Source organism: Merops nubicus, unplaced genomic scaffold (assembly GCF_000691845.1).
Source record: "Merops nubicus isolate BGI_N331 unplaced genomic scaffold, ASM69184v1 scaffold15217, whole genome shotgun sequence".
NCBI classification, from domain to species: Eukaryota; Metazoa; Chordata; class Aves; order Coraciiformes; family Meropidae; genus Merops; species Merops nubicus.
Window position 1 is genome coordinate 49,520 of NW_008622407.1, and position 16,635 is coordinate 66,154.

A 16,635-nucleotide genomic window follows, 5' to 3' on the forward strand; every position below is an offset into this window, starting at 1 on the left:
CCAAGCAGAGGACAAACGAAAAACACAGAACAGTACAGAACAGAAATTAGCCAAATAGAATGGCTAAGTGGCTGAAACAAATGGTTTTAGGATCACTGAGTAAGGACCGTGACCTCCTTCTGCATCAGTCAAGGCAACTGTGAAACTTTGTGAAAGGAGCTCACCGCAAAACAGATGCTGGGCTATCTTAGGTAAATAAATTACCAAAAAATAATAATAAAAAACTCCCCTACACATTTTAGAAAGCACAGCTGTGTAAATATTGCATGAGACAGGAGAGAGGGGGAGAGATGTAACATACACCCTTTTTTATGCAGAAGTTCTGCTCTGGGCACTGTTTATTAACATTCCCAGTACAACCATCGCTCCGCTGCGTAGCGCACAGTGCAGCTACTGTACTCTGTGCACACGTTTTGATCTTGGCTTTTGAGGAGAAAACAAGCTTTCTTTTAAAGGAAACATTTTCACCCGAAGTTAAAACCTGCAGTGAGAGGTGTTGGGGGACAGAGAGAAGATGGTACCCGGCTGGGAACAGGAAGCAGAGTGTGTTACATCTGGTTTTGTTTTGTCCCTGCATTGTGTCTGCTGCGCTGTCTCTAGACGTTCCCCTGGTTCTGCACCAAGTGAGGAGCAATTCTGGGATCTTCATTTCATTGAACTGGTTACCTACAGCAATTTTCCTGTTTCTCAGCTGCCATGAACAGCACATTCCAGCCTACAAAAACTATGGGTCTGCCCACAGAGAGGGAAAAATGGCTCTCTCAGCTAGACTGAAGGCTCACCTAGCCCAGCATGCCATCTCTGACAAACGCTGGTGGTGGACACTTAAGGGAAGACTACAACAGCAGGACAGGCATCCACTGAAGCTTTTCAGAGTACAGCGTCGTGGATTTTGGCAGCAGACAGCTTGGTTTCATGAGCCAGAGGCTCTGATCACATCTTTGTGTTTGATACCCTTCAGTGGACTTTTCTTTTGGAGATGTGCTCCGATGTTTTTAACCCGTTCTTTATTTCGACCCCCACAGCATCCCGTGGCAGTGAGTCCCAGTTTTACCCAGTGCTGTGTAAGGCACTTCTTTTGTCTGTTGCCCGATCATTTCACTTGATGCTCCTTTGTGGTTTTTTTACTGCCAGAAGTAGTGAATAAATCATTTCCTGGTTACTTTCTTTCAAGTTAAGTGCTGCCCCAACACTTTGACCGCAGGAGTCGGTGAGCATAAGAAAGCAGAGAAATCTCTCTGGCAGCCTGCTAGCTCAGGTAACAATTTGACTGAGTGTCTGCAGAGCCATCCTATACCTCCAGGAATGTGTATGTGCTGTGATAGCAGCTACCCAAAGTGGGTGGTGTGTAACCTTGACCCATAACCCCAGAGCTTACAGCATGGATGTAAGGCGAGTGACCATAAGGACATTGCAGCCTACATAAGAGATGCTGTTTAAATCCTACTAGTCTTCCAGCTTCACGAAGACTTAAAGTACAGCACTATGCTCATCTAGCATGTAGACTGGCTACAGTCTTGCCCTGGTTTCACTGGTGTCTTGCTCAGGGCAGAGCAGGTAACCCCCAGCACCCTCCACCTCTGCTTGCCCACGCTGCTCTTGCACAGCCCTCAGCCCTTGTGAGATCATCCTTTCTGCTGTTCTCTTACATCAATGGTTGCTGCTATTTTTGGTGTGATATACACCAAAAAGCATAACATAAAAGATCCTGTTGCTAAAATTAGCTGGGAAATTACAGGCTGTTTTGCTGTTTTGTGCAGTCTTCATTTGCCTCGCTGGGATTTGTGTGCGGATCTTCCAATGCCCAAAAGCCAACAAAGGGAGATGGTACCTGCAGTCCTCATGTCAAAGAGAATGTTGAAAAGAAAGGGACTATTTTGTGTCAGCAAGAGCTGGAGGCAAAGTCTTATGTTCCATCTCTAGGAGAGAATTATGTTTTATTTTAAAAGTCAGGATTTACAGTCAATGAGATTTGAAAAATATGAATGTATGGACTTTCTTTGTACTTAGTGTAACACCCCAGTTTATTACATCAGCCCACGTTTGTCTCCAGAATTATTATCTGTGATGCAGCACACTAATGTACCTCTTTGCTCTGAACAGGAGAAAGCACTTTGGATGTAGTCCAGATTTAACCCTGTCGTAGAGCTTGCCTTTACTGCTAACCAAAATAACAGCAAATGAAAGTACAGCATCATCGTGACTCTTCCTCTGAACTTGGCCAATCTGGGGTGTGAGGTGCATCTTTGAAGCAGAGGGTGGTGGTCATTCCCACTTGCTTCCTGACTCCTCTGCCTTGCTGTGCCCTTTCAGTCCTTACAACCTACCTCTCTTTGCCATTCCTTGAGCAAAAACTGCTTGGCCACACCTAATCTGAACATGCTGTGCAAGGAGCGGCTTCTGCTGTCAAAGTAAAGGTTTGACATCTGACATCAAATTGGTTTCTGAATAGAGTCCTGTCGATCCAGGTGGAATTGCAAATTCTGGCCATTTGGAGATTTTAAAAATTAAAAGATCCCCAAAACAGCTCTATTTCTTATGCAAATCCTTAGCCAAATGGGAACTTGTAAGTATTAAATAAATTGCCTGCACTCTGTTAAAAAAAAAGATCATCTAGAAACCAAATAATTTTGGGAGGACAGGTTTCAAGAGGGCAAAGCAGTCTTACAAACAACGTTTCTCCTGTGTCCTGTGAACTATTGTGCTGTTGTGATTTTACAGTGGTATTTCTTTCGCTTTTGCCAAGAAAGGTTGGACCAGGTGATCCTTGGGGTCCCTTCCAACCCGCTTTTCTCTGATCCTATCATTCTCAACTTTTGCAGGATTTTTCTCTCTAATGTTACGTGGAAAACCCTAAACAAAACCTGGCACTTAATGCAGAGTAAACAGTGGCAGTGACTGAATAGAAGCCTGATGTCAGATATACAACCGCCCTGGGAAAGTGAGAATCCATTGCTTTCCCATCTCCTCCAGTTGTTGCCTCCTTAAGTATATTATTCATAAAATTAGCGATTTAAAAATGCATAGAAACATTATTTTTTATATTCATAGCGTCACTTTAAAAAAAAAATGGTTAAAAATCGATTTGCTGGCCTCTTGGGGAAATGCTGTAATGTTTTTGGCTGTCTCCTACTTTCTGCTGCCAGCTACAAGTACCATCTGGCTTGTTTAGGGCCCTTTTCCATATCAGGTGCTTCCAAAATTCTCCCCAACCAGAGGATTGTTTCATTGGGTTGCTTTGCCTGCTGAGGCATGTGTCCTGGGCTGGGAATCCTACTGCTTCTGTTCCCTGCCATCTTGCTGACGGTGGTGTGTGTATGTTTGGGCACAGATCTTGCTGCCTCTCTCCCGAGGACATTTGCATCATTGTCAGCTGCACATATTAAATTGATATGCAGGGCTCAGAAACACGTATCCCGTCTTTTGTCCCTTTGTTTGTGCAATTGTTGTGGCTTTAATTCTTCTTTGACACCTGGAATATCACAAAGCTGCTGATAATCTGTTGGCTACTAAAGGAGATGACATTGATAGAAGGATAATGTGTGTCAGACTTATATCTAGATAATTACGGGCACACCCCGAACCCTCGCAGCTCAGGGAACGAACATCCGAAATCCATTATTAATTTGGAGAGTCTTATGTGGCACTGGGCTGTGGTGTCAACCTCTCGCCGCAGGAGTCACTCGCAAGGGGTTTTAGGACAGTTTGGGTCAGTTCTGCATCGCTGTGTTGGGTTGTGCCTGACAAGGGTCAGTTTGGGTACGTTCTTGCTGCCATTTCGTGGCAGTGTGAGGAGCTGTAGCAAATGGGGTTGATGTCCTAACTCCTCACTGAAGGCAGCTTCCCACGTGCCTTCTCCTGCACAGGCACGAGGTACCAAGAAGACAAGAAGTGAGACACAATCCATGCCACCAGTTGACGGCGACACCTCCTCCTCAGGATTCTTTATTTTTCAAATTTGCTGGTTTACTTAGAAAGAGAAACCTACCCCTCAAAGGATTTATGAGTAGATTTGAAGTATTGTAGTTGCTAAGTATAGACTTTTGATGTGATCGTATGGAAGGATGGAGCGTGTTTTGAAATAGATACTGCCGTAAGCTGTCTTGTCCTATTTCTGAAATGATCTGTGCCATCCACTGCTGACTTTCCCTGTCCATCCATTAAAAAGTGAGTTATGAAGAGTGCTGAGACAAACAGATAGTCGTTTAACCTTGTTAGCAAATATCAGGTAGCTGATATATACTGCTAGAATGTTACATCACAGCCTTTCTCTTCAATATAGGTTTATGAAATTATCTTGTTACTCTATAAACTGCCTTCGCTGTGTACATTCTTACAGAGGTTTATTGTTCTTTCTCTGTTGGCACAGTAGCATGACTCTGAGGAGTCAGTTCACGATGTGGTGAATTTTAAAGTCTTGGGATATGGCCATATCTATTTTTCAGCAAAGGAATGAAAGCTGCTTTTTTTTTTTTTTTTTTTTTTCCCCCTAAGGTATTAAAAGTTTCAAAAGATGTGCTGAAATGAAAAGGAAATAATAACTAAAAACTGGATGGGAAGTAGTGCCTCAGAGCGTTGACTTTGTTTGTTTGCTTGTTTACCCCAAAATCTTAATATTTTAAGCATAAGTTAATATTTTAAAGCAAATAAACCTGTTTGTGGACTAGTAAGATACTTGAACTATATCACACATTATTCATTTATTTTTGTGTGAGTGCAATAAAAATTTTACCAGCTGTAATCTTGCTCTTTTAATAGAGAGAAAACTATGCAGAATATGTTGCTTAGGGTATTAGATAAGCTACAGTGTGTTAATCAAATATTTTCATGATATGAGGGCAGTTGAGAAAACAGTACAATTTTTGCTAATGGCACTGGTAAGTAAACGGATCTATCATTACATTGTCATGAAAAGTGACATTGAGCAGAAACACCCTGCCAATCCCTAGAAGATAAGTATTTAATGTAATTAGACAGACACTGTCTCCTTTGTTGAACGTAGCATTAATCACCCAGAGAAGTCCAACTTCATGTGAAATGGCTTTTTCTGATATGTCTTTGTATTAGAAAGCTTCTTACATGGTTTTGTCATGATGATATATTTGAAGAAATGACTGCTATAGCTGTATGGTTTTCCTCATGACCTACCTTGCTGTTCTGTGTTCCATAATATTCTTTTTTTTATTTATTTGTTTAGCAGTGTTACATTATATAGCCGTGACTTGTTTCTAAGCCTAGAAACGTACATGCATTTGGAGATGAACCTCTTTGAAACAGTTAATGCATTCAACCTCTGAAATATAAAAGAAACACAAATAGCTTCCATTATGTCCTTCAGTTCTTCCGATGTGGTGTTAACACAGGTTCATTGTTATGGCATAAGCAAAATGTTTCTTACCTCAAATGCTAGTTCATAATATCACACAGAAAAAAAAAAACAAACAAACAAAACAAAACCCCAAACTTCTTTCTATGAAAATCTCATTGTTAAATTGATGAAAAATGTTGCCCCCTTCCAGAATTCATTGGCACTACATTTTTTTTTTTTTTCCTTTTCTCCTCTGTTGCTTGTAATTTGTACTGTGAAATGCTGCCTGGTTATGAACTGGTACCAGCTCGACGCAGTGCACAGCTGTGTCTTCCCACCTCCTCAGTGGTGCAGAGGGCTTTGAAGGGGAAGAATGGGATTTAGTCGGAGATGACAGCGGACTTCACCGCCTAACAGGTGGAGGTCAAGTCGGTTTATTTGTTGGGTTGAACAGAGTGCAGAGATGAAAAATCTTTGCCATAATAAGGTTTAGGAAGAAAATGCTGACTAGTCTAAGCTTTGATTTCAGCTGACAGATCCTTTTCTAGTGTTCATTACTTGATTTCGCAGTTCAGGCAATTTTAGGAGGCTTAAAATTATATTTCTGCTCTCCTCTATAAAACTTTTCGATCACTTTCTAATTTTTGCTTTAAGTAAAGTTATAGGGACTCCCTAATATATCACTCCTGCCTTTAGACTCTTACAAAGTCAATATGCCATCGAAAATGTAAGGATAAGCTTTTTTTCCTAGACCTCTACTTTTACTGATTCTTTTTATAAACGAAGCAAAAATTTCACAGGTAGGCACCAATTTGATTAGAAAATTAAAACTTCAGAAGAACTCCCCTGAGAAGTGGACAGTCAAATAAGCACGACGCTTAAGAAGTCCCTGTTGCTGTCTGGGTTTTTATGTTCCTGGGAGCAGCATTAATGAAGCTCCGCCACCCCGGCGTGCTAAGTTTCAATCAGCAAGTGCCGGTGAGCTGTGCTCCAGCCTGAAAGGGAGGCACAGCAAGACCCCAGCTAATCAGAGCAGAACGTCCTGACGTCGTGTGGCAGTGCCGGGGCTGCGGCGACCCGTCGGCATCGTCGCATGGCAGTGCAGCATCCACAAAGGGCTTGCAGAGGGCTGAGCTGCGAGGGTGCGAGTCTCAACTAGGTTAGGCTCCTGCCCTTCCCCTGCGCCAGCTCCTGGGAGGGGAAGGGCAGGCGTTTCTCCTGTCCCACCCTTTTTCTTCCATCGCCACCACCACTCGCTTCCCTACCTGCTGGAGTGGGCAGAATAGGAGTACTTTTAGCCATTTGCTAAAATCTTCCCCCTCAGACTTTCTATTACTTCTGCATTCATTCTTTGCAGGAAGAGGAAACTCACTGGTCAAACCCTTGGACACCAGAATAGTTGCATGCAGTTTCCCAGGGAGCCAGATAGCTCTAAAGCTTCCCAGTGAGTGACAGTTTCTCTCTTCTATTCTTCTGAAACATGTGTTTTACACATATACTGAAAAATGTTAATATCAATTTACATCCAGATTCTTGCTTTTTTAAAAAAAAATTTAAAAATATAAAACCTCCCGAAGTATATTCACTTAGAGCACCTCAGCACACATGTCACTTTTTTACGTAGGAAAAAGTGTTGGATGCTCTTATACACATAACATCATTGGGCTTGAAAGCTGTGAGCTCGTTCAGAGTTAGTGGCAAGAACACTGGACTTGCCAGCGCCAAACTGTGAAACCTTTTTTTGTGTGACTAGCAGAAATCTCATGGGGGTAGAAATCCAAAAAAAAAGGGGAGGAGGGGGGTGTAAATCTGTGCATTTGGATTCGAGTATCTTCAATACTATGATTTCAACTTTGTCCTCGAAGTCCTTGAATCACAAATCATTGGAGGCTGGGAGAGTATTTCGGAGAGTTATCACTGTATGCTTTCCCTGGTCTTTTACTCTTTTCTAGGCATCCATTAGTTACCACTGTCAGAGAGAGGATACTGGGCTAGGTGGATCCCTGTAATCTGATTTGGCATGGCTGTTTTTTCTGTGTTCTCTACGCTCATGAGATCAAGTTATGTAGGATTATTTCATAATGCCAGAGCAGCAGTTTCTGAGGTTCGACAAAGCTATCTAGCAAAGTGTCTAATAAAAGAAAATCCTGTCCCATACTGTAGCTTTCTTGGTCCAGTGAAGCAGCATCCTCATGCATACAAATCTTGTAAAGTTGCTTCCGAGAGCTCCCTCTGTCCCTTTGTTTTTGTAAGCTAAAGTGCCATTTTCCTTTTTACAGCTTAATTGAACCTAAACGCACCCATTTGCTGCAATGTGGTGTTTTGGTAATTTTACTATTCGCTCGTAAGTTTTCCCTTAAGTAAACTGAAAGCTTCCCCTTTATCACTTCACTGGGCCAAGATTTCACACAGTATCCTGCTTGCTACAAAATATGATAGTGTTCTCTCTCACCTTGTTTCTTTTTTCTTCTTTTACTTTCTTTTATAAAATCAGGATATCTAAGAAACCCCGAACACCGCGGAGCACTACATGGTGGGTGTGCTTATTCAAACAATGCCAATGCTCTTGTTCTTGGTGCATAGAGATTTTGTGTTGGTTGGGGGGGTGTACCAGGCGTCCCCCCCCCTCTCGTGTGGGTTCTCCAGTGTCTAGTAAGGAGATAGCTCGTGCCGAGCACTTTGCCAGAGTGACAGCGCCGAAGGGAGCACTTACATGTTACCTCTGCCCTTCCCATGCCTGTTTTCCTGGAACCCGCAGGGTGTTTCTTCCTGGGAGCCCTCTGCCTCTCTGTCAGATGTGTTTTACATTGCTCAGCAGATGAGAGAGGTGTTGGGCAGATCACAGAAGCAGACCTGCAGGCGGCACGGTCACACCCGGCTCCTCTGGAAACGATGCCAACGCCAAACTGCTGCGCTCTGCCTTCTCTGCAATGGGAACACTTCCTTTTATTCCAGAGGGATTCTTTGTTCCTCCCAGAATCCTAAAGCCATTGGGAATGCAGAAAAATGAGGCTGATTTCACCTAGCTGATATCACCTGCCTGGGAGCCAGTCTGCTGGGGCGCAGTTTAAGTCTCTACTGCCCGGGAGCTGCCCAGCCTTGCCCAGGAGCTGCTGGGGGCAGGTCCCCGGTGCCGTCCCAGCAGGCGCTTACCAGCCTACAACTGGCCATGGACACTTTCCAGTAGAAGAGCACAGCAGCTGTAGGTCAGCTACAAATTAGTTTTTGTGTCACGGAGAAATGAGATGACTGCTCAGCCCTGTGACTGTCAAACCTCAGCAGTCAGGCAAGGATACCAGGAGGCACTGGACAGCAGTACATAACAGTTCCATGAGTACACTCTTGACCTGTCAAATTATAGATCCATTTCAGTGTGGTACGATGCACGTGGAGTCAGTTTGCAACTCTCCCTTTCTTTGCAATAATGTACACAACCTCAAATTGTGCAGAAATCAGGTGACTTTGCAGTGCACGGTAAATTACCTGAGCTACTCTCAATCCTGACCACAGCTCTTTTATTAATTAAAACATATGTTCAATGGCAGTGTATGCCGATTAAGTCTTCAAAACGGATATTAGCGTCAAACTTAGTCTTGTCATCATAAAAGTCATTTAAAAACATTGCCATGCAGTAACTGAGGTCACGGGTTGAAAAAATCTGCATATTTACCCATCTCCATCTCATGCCTTCGGCGTTTAGCAGCCATCGTTGTTATAGATAGCCTGGATAGCCAATGATCTTTTGATGACATGCAAATAATGAGCAAATGATTTTGGGAAAATTTAAAAAAAAAAAAAGAACAACAACCCATCACAGAAAATTTGACTCCATCCTCTTCAGTTACTAAAATTCCCTTTAGTATCACTTGCAGCTTAGCATCCATATGCATCTCAGAAAGATATAGTTGAAACATAAATCTATTCTGGATCTTTTACTTGCAAAAATATCATACCTCAGCTATAATCATATGCAAAGACTTTTTAGAGGGCTTTGTAAATGCCATCCAAATTTATGATGGCATTTTTTGCCTTACAGCTATAGATGTTCCATCCCCAAAGCACCCACATAAAGGTATATTCTCCTATGGATGGCTGCAGTTTGTCCCTGCTGCTATGTCTAATCTGCCAAGTATGCTGAAAAACTCTCAAATAACATTTGAAATGAAACAAATGTAGTCATGAATTTCAGACGAGATGTCTAAAGACGTCATTAGGGTTTTTTTTTTATTCTTATTAAATTCTTATGTATTTATACAACGCAAAATGATGCTGCAACTAACTTTAAATCAAAGGGAAAACTGAACTGTTATCTTGCTGTTTATTGCACTTCTTATTGACGATTTTAAATGTAAAATGAAAAATTATATGTAAAACCAAATTATATTTTGAAGAAATTTGTAATAGGTTGACTACTAGTTTATTAGTTATTGAAAAAACTACCTGGGTGACAAAGCAGGAGAGAAGGCTAAGTTAAGAGATCTAAACCTATCTAGATGATGCTGTAAAGATAGACACAAACAGATAAGGTGATACACTCTATGGGAACATTGCACCAAACAGCATAAGGCAGATTTTAATGAGGCAGGATTTGAAAATAATGGTGAATATTGTAGTGCTCAGTTTTAAAATTCTGTAGGCAAGATTATCCATCAGTATGAACTGGTATTTCTCCTTTGTAAATAGAGCAATGCTCATTTGTAAAGGAGAAATCGCAACCTTCTTCTCCCTAAGTGACATCAGAATTTTGATTCTAACTTGAATTATCATTTTTGGCTAAAAATTGCTGAGGAATCCAAAACCATTTAAAACCTAAAGCCATTGAATCCATTTAATGCGCCTTTGGCACCTCTCTCTCTCTCAGTCCTTTTTGAACATTCTGGTCTTCATTTTAATCAATCTCCTTTTATTAAGTTCTTTGGCTCATTTACTTGTGCGTGCATTTGCTTTGTTTTATTTGGAACATTTCTTTTGTAGTGTCTTGAAAAAAAAGTTGTGACATTTCTTTTGGATAGCTTCTTAAGTCTCTGGCAGTCACCTATGATACGATGCTGATGGGTACGGATAGATTAGCTCTGTTTTCCTGATGATCTGTCAGATGCCGAGTTCTGAGGTTGTGTGTGTTGCTGATGCATATGCAGTAGTTTGATAAGTGGATAGAGGGGGAGCTTTCATTTTTCTCCCTTAAAATCACTGTTTATTAAGCTGGATGTGGTCTTGTGAAGCGAGGTACTCACTGGCAGGTAGTTAATCAGTGATCACGGCAACTCAGGATGCGACCAGGAGAGTAAGTATCCATTCAGAACATAGAAACTAAAGAGCACTTCATTAGGATGAGTGAATTTCCATCTGTGTTGTATTTTGTGTATACTGGAGCAACTAATACAGTAAACTGATGGATGGCAGTTAGTGTGATCATATCTCAGCTGATGACAAATAAAGTTTGCTCAGCACTAAGTAGAACAGACTTACTGTGACTGACAGTAGCATAGGCATCAATATTTCAAGAAGCTTGAAATTAAGAATTCCCCAGGAAAAAAAAAAAAAAAAAGCAGCTGATCAGCGTTTCTGTTGACACTGATTTCAGTAGAATTGCTGGAGTAATTTGCACAGAAGGACGAAAATTCCTTGAAAAAATCTTCCCATACATCATTTTTTTCTTCAACAGCCGACTTGTTTTTCTGCATCGTCTATTTGTTCTGCATGTTGTTGAGTTCATGGTCCACCTGGTAATATCTGAGCTTCTGTGATTCCTTCTCACAGTGTCCCTTGAGAATGAAGTTCCAGACCATATTTCATTCGTAGATTTTGTTGTGAAATCTCCATCAAGAGTCTAGTGGCAGAGAGGTACTGGGGTAACAATGGGCTAAAAGTCATCTGTGAAGATGAGTATTAGCTTGTCTACCAACGTGGCTAACTTGAGTTGGAGTTATTGTTTAAGATGTGTGCAGTCAGAATGATGCCAGTGTTTGACAAGTGACATTGGGTGGATGTACAGCTATAGCTATAGATTTGGAGAGAAGGGGAATTGTTCTCCTCTTATGCTGCTGTGACTCCATTCGCTCCATCAGAGTTAATCCTAATCCCAGTACCTCTGCTAGGAAGGTGCATAGGTGTATGGAAAATAGGTTCCTAGTTACTTATTTGTTCTGGGAAGGATTTGTGCATTCAATTCTCACGCATCATTTTCTGGTCCATTTAAATATCTATCAGCCTCATACATGAAAATTTGAAGATCTTTAGCTGTACTCAAGGAAGACTCTTATGTGGTGCGTTTCTGGTACTGGCAAACGTAAGGAGGTAGAGGAATTAAAACCATCACAATGCTCCAGTGCCCCTTAGAAGATGAGGAACATGAAGTTTTCCTGGGCATTCACTGATTAAACTTGGGCTGGAGGTTTGCGAAGTGCAGAGTTTTGGAAAGTCTTTCTGCGGGACTTCGACATCCGTGCAATGGCTCCAGTAACCAGAGTCTCTCAAGGACAAGGATCCCATTTACGCTTGCATTATGCATTGAGCAGAAGGGTGTGATGCATGATGTGGAATGAACAAAATAACTTGTGTTTTTAGGGAAATGCCAAATTAATGAAAATTCAGAAAGCTCTAATGTTGAAAAGGCACACAAATTCCTTGATAGAAATATAATGCTGCTAACAGTTTCAAGATTATTGTTGTCTGAATTTTCTGCTTATTGTGTACTGCAATTAAAATTCTTTTCAACTGAAAAACCAATGTCAAATTAATATTTCCTTTTGGAAAAAAATACGAAAGTCCACATCTTGTTCCATTTAGCACCGCCATGGTCTTTGATCTGGTTCCCTCGGTCCAGTGAAAAATATGGATTCATGTTAATGGGAGCAGGCTAAGACCATGTATGTTTGGCATACATATACTTGGAGAACCACATGAACACGAGTACAGTAAGTTAAAGTAACACACCCACTCAGACTCCCATCTGTGTTTTATGCCACAAATCCCTTTATTTTCTTTTTTATTTAGCAATTAACTTTTCCATTTATTCTGTACTTAAAAGCTGCCATAAGACAAAAATAGACTTGAGTCTGATTTTCTTCTCTTGCACTCTAAATAACGTATTCAGAGGAGATTCAGACCTGAATTACCAAATCTGTGTTTCCTAAGTGCCAGGTGTGGCTGTGATTTGGACAACGGTCCTAGGCACAGAATAGTACGAAACACTTTTAAACCCCACCTGGGTTACCCAGCCGTTGTGTTCTGGCTGTTCTTGTTTATTCCTCGCTCGGAGCAGATGGATAGAAAGAGGCAGGGAGCGGGGAGGATCCTTGGCTCCAGTCCCTATTCACCGGCCAGCGCAGCTGAGACGGGCTGGGGGATATTGTCATTTCTTGCTGCCCTGCACCAGAGAGGAGACAGAGGAGAGTCGGGACTCAGAGGTGTCCTTACCAGTTGGCACTGCCCCTTCTTTGGGGCCATGCGAAGTGCTGAAATCTGGTCGTCAGTGCAGTGGTCCCCAATATTCATAAGCTGTTGGGAACAATGCTGAGGAAAGCTGTACAAGGCAGCAGCATCCTCCCTGGGCTCTGCCCGGGGTAGCTTCAGTTTTAACTTTTTAATTTCCTGCGTTCCTGAGCAACACAGGAGGGGAAGCTGCACACTGGGGACCACTAAATGTGTTAAAACTCATTAGGTATGAAACAGAAGACCTTTAAAACTAGCCAAGAGTCTCAAACATGGGTGCCAAAAATTAAACGCTTAATTCCATATTTAGTCATTTATCTCCGCTCCTGCCTCACAGTTGTTAATAGACACCATGCCACCTCATAGGTGGCCTGATTTTCACAGGCACCGAGCACCTACAATGCTAGCTCAAGTGTTGAGACCGCTCACCTAAGAGCCAGACTTGTAGTATCAGATTCAGATTTTCCTGGGTGATTAAACCAGAGTTCCCTCACTCTCGCTCTGAGCTCCTGAAAGGAGCTTCGATAGAATAACCAGCATTGTAACATATGGCTTAGCAAGGGGGGAAAAAAAGAAAATGAGTATTAGAAATGGATGGACTAAAGAATACGCAGGATATATCAGGCACATTAACCAAACATATGGTGCTAAATGAGATATTTTTTTTTAAATTGCAAAAAAATTGACATTCCTGGCAGTCTCAAGGATAATGTGACATGGCTGTGATAAATTTAGAAGAATGGGACATATTTTGGCTTGTTCTTGGAAACCTTTTTCTTGCATGCCGACTGTATTTCTTCTTTTATTAACCCATTCAAAGAATGTTTGAATTTTGCTGCTAGAGCACCATGCTAGCGCAACATAAAATGTGAATGATGCTAATTGCTTTGCACTGCCTAACTTTCTGTCATACCCTCCCCTCTTAAAGGACAAAACATGCTTTGGAAAAGAGCTGGCAAGCTCTTCTTATTCTTTCCCTTGGTCAATATTAAGTGATGTAATTAAGCTCCTGTTTGCATATTCTTCTGAACTAGGAGGCAGCCATTTTTTTCTTCAGTTCTGATGGATATGATCACTCAAAATAAATGTGTCATTACAAACCTCAAACAAAATAAAAACATGGTAGAGTTGTACTGTTCCAAACCAATACGTTTCAGAATACCCTGAAATAAAAACAACCCCCAAAGTAGTGATAATTATGACAATCAGAATGATGATAACAAACAAATGTAATAAAAGTAGAAACCGATTATCGGTACTTCAATTTGACTTTCTAATCTATTTTGCAACATAGTGTTACATTAAAATCTCTATTTTTCACGTGAAAACAGCTGTCTCAACCTTATAAAATCTATCCCCATATGAACATGACATTGTTCAGCATTGTCACAGTGCAAGGTCATTCATCAGCTTTGTTGTAGCTCCTCAAGTTCCAGTGTTGGCACACAAGCCCATGAACTTGTTACAGCTTTAAACCATTTTCTCTCTGCCCCTTCCTGTACCATGGCTTAGGTGAGTCAAGCAGATTTTTTAGCACGAGGGTAAAAGAATAGCTTCATCACTTTCTCAGAAGCTTTTTTATCTTTAAAAAACCCAGAAGATGTTCTGCAGCTAAAGTATGTGGGGGAAAGCAAAAAGTCCATGAGCCACCTGAACCATACGGTGCATAGACTTGGAGATCTCACTCCTTCCACGACCTCCATTGCTTGCCCAGGGCAGAAGTAGTCATGTCCTTTCCTGGATCTCTGCTCCTGGGCTGGGCACCCATCACCTGTGTCAGGCCTTGTGCCTCCACGCAGGAGTGCTGCAGGACCTTGCAGGTAGAGCAGCTCACAGCAGGCAGATTTTACTGTGGTAATCCCTGTGTATAAATCATTGCTTGTTCTGTCCGTGATATCTTGCACTTAGAGGGATGAAGCCTGCTAGGTTAAAACCTTCCTGGGGGCAAACCTAACCCCTTCCACAGCCCAGCACAGAGGAGATGTGCCCACAGCCTTGCTGCCATCAGTGTAGCTCCTCTACCCCTTCCCAAGCACAAAAATTGCCACTGACCCTTGATGCCGTATTTAGAGCTGGGGCTGACACTCGTTTGCTGTTTCCATCCCCAGTTCCTCCATCCTAAGGAGATCTGAGTCAGCAGCACCATTACTTCTTTTGAGTACCCTTGTCCTGGCACTCAGACACAGAGCAATAACTAAGTTACATTCTGAGATGCCATTTGAGCAGAAATTCAGCAGGCTACACTGGAATATTCCATTGAAATGTCTTGGTTCAGTTTCCTTGTCTCTCTTACCCCCAAACGGAACAACCTCTTTGCATTTGTCCCTTCATCCTTAAGATGAATACAAAAAAACCCCACCCTCAAGCTAGTATTTTTATTACATAATAGTCTGCCAGTTCTAAACTTTTATTTCTAAAAGATAAATCGTGTAACCTTTCTTGCTATGAGGAAAAAGCCACTACAACAGCAAACCCGCATGGCAAACTGTTGAGACAGAAAGCTGCAGGTACAACACTGGACCTCTAACCATTCCCTCACTTTATTTAACTTTCTGAAATATAAACTGCAAAAGCTCACTGAAACCATTAAGAACCCAGCAGTGCAGCATATAAAGTACAAGAAGGCTCCTACATATTACAATCAACATCCCAGGGACTATAAAACTAGTGTTATTAAATATAAAGTTAATAATGTTGTCCAGAGATAATATTGTCCAGGCCTCTCTCTTTACTTTTTAACAATTAAATTCTGAAATACAGAGTTAGAAATGAGGTTGAATGACTGTGCCAGTGGAAGTTCAACTTCCACATTATCTGCTGTTTTGCTTTTTGCACCTGAAACCTCAACTATTGTGCACCTTTGTTTTGCCATATCCCTACGGATCTGCACAATGCCTGATGTGCTGTATATACTGGAAATGATGTGTTTTCAGAATATGTGCAGACAATCAGAATACCAATATGCCTCTGGAACTATAAAAATAAGGAGAATATTACAGGCGCACATACATCTTCTTCATCTGTATGCTGTAATATTCTTTTATCCAAGCATAAATCATATGCACAAAAGGCTCAGATTTTAAGAGCCTATTGCAATATATTCAGTCCACTAATTTCTTTCATGACACAGGCTTGATATGGTATCAACAGGAGTTATTCTTACAGAGTACAACAAACCGGTCGTATTAGCATTACACCGTTTCTGCCTGTCCACGGGAGAGATTTCACCCAGTGGCAGCTTAACTCTGATTTTCATTGGAAGCCTTTGATATAGTTCAAGGGCACAATAACAATTCTAAAATAATTCTAGTGTGGCTTCTAATATCAAGACACAAATACCATTCACCCTTTAAAAAAAAATTTGAAAGCAAAAGGGAACCACATAAATATATTACTTCCAAATACCTTTGAAGTCAAGAGAGTAAGGAGAGGGAGAGTTTGAACTCAAAAAACTTCATTCTCTAGTTGTGCCTTGAGTCGTGCAGCACATTTAAAAGATCCATTTGCAATAATCTACTAAATCAGTGAGTGAAAGACAGAACTCATAAAAAGCCTGTAAAAATCCAAATGCTCCAGCTATTACAGATTTCTAAAAATAAAGCAGAGTAGGTTTCAGTAGCAATAATAAGCTGCATCTTATCCATATTTCAGATTCAAAAGAAATATATGGCTGCCTTTTAGTACGCGTTGCTCAAAGCAAACCATGACTGCTTCTGCCTCAAAAAAAGACCACAAACAAAAGTGAGCTTTCAGCTTGCTGTTGTCTCCCGTTTCGTTTGTCCTTTAAGTTTATATAGCTGCTTCTGCACCCACTTTCACAATGCATAGGCTGTCGTTCCATGACCTAGCATTATTAAATTGCACTTATCAATCATTCTTGCCAGGAATGCCAT

At 41.4% G+C, this 16,635-nt stretch overlaps 1 protein-coding gene across 1 annotated transcript in view; it reads left to right on the forward strand.

Moving 5' to 3' along the window:
- The window catches only part of NFIA (nuclear factor I/A), a gene marked incomplete at both ends in the record, with an annotated part of 87,309 nt that overhangs the window by 47,319 nt on the left and 23,355 nt on the right, over positions 1 to 16,635 (forward strand). The window contains 2 exons of the mRNA XM_008944779.1: positions 7,803 to 7,841; positions 8,670 to 8,782. Coding sequence (XP_008943027.1) covers positions 7,803 to 7,841; positions 8,670 to 8,782 — 152 coding nt within the window. The remainder of the gene's footprint in view (positions 1 to 7,802; positions 7,842 to 8,669; positions 8,783 to 16,635) is intronic.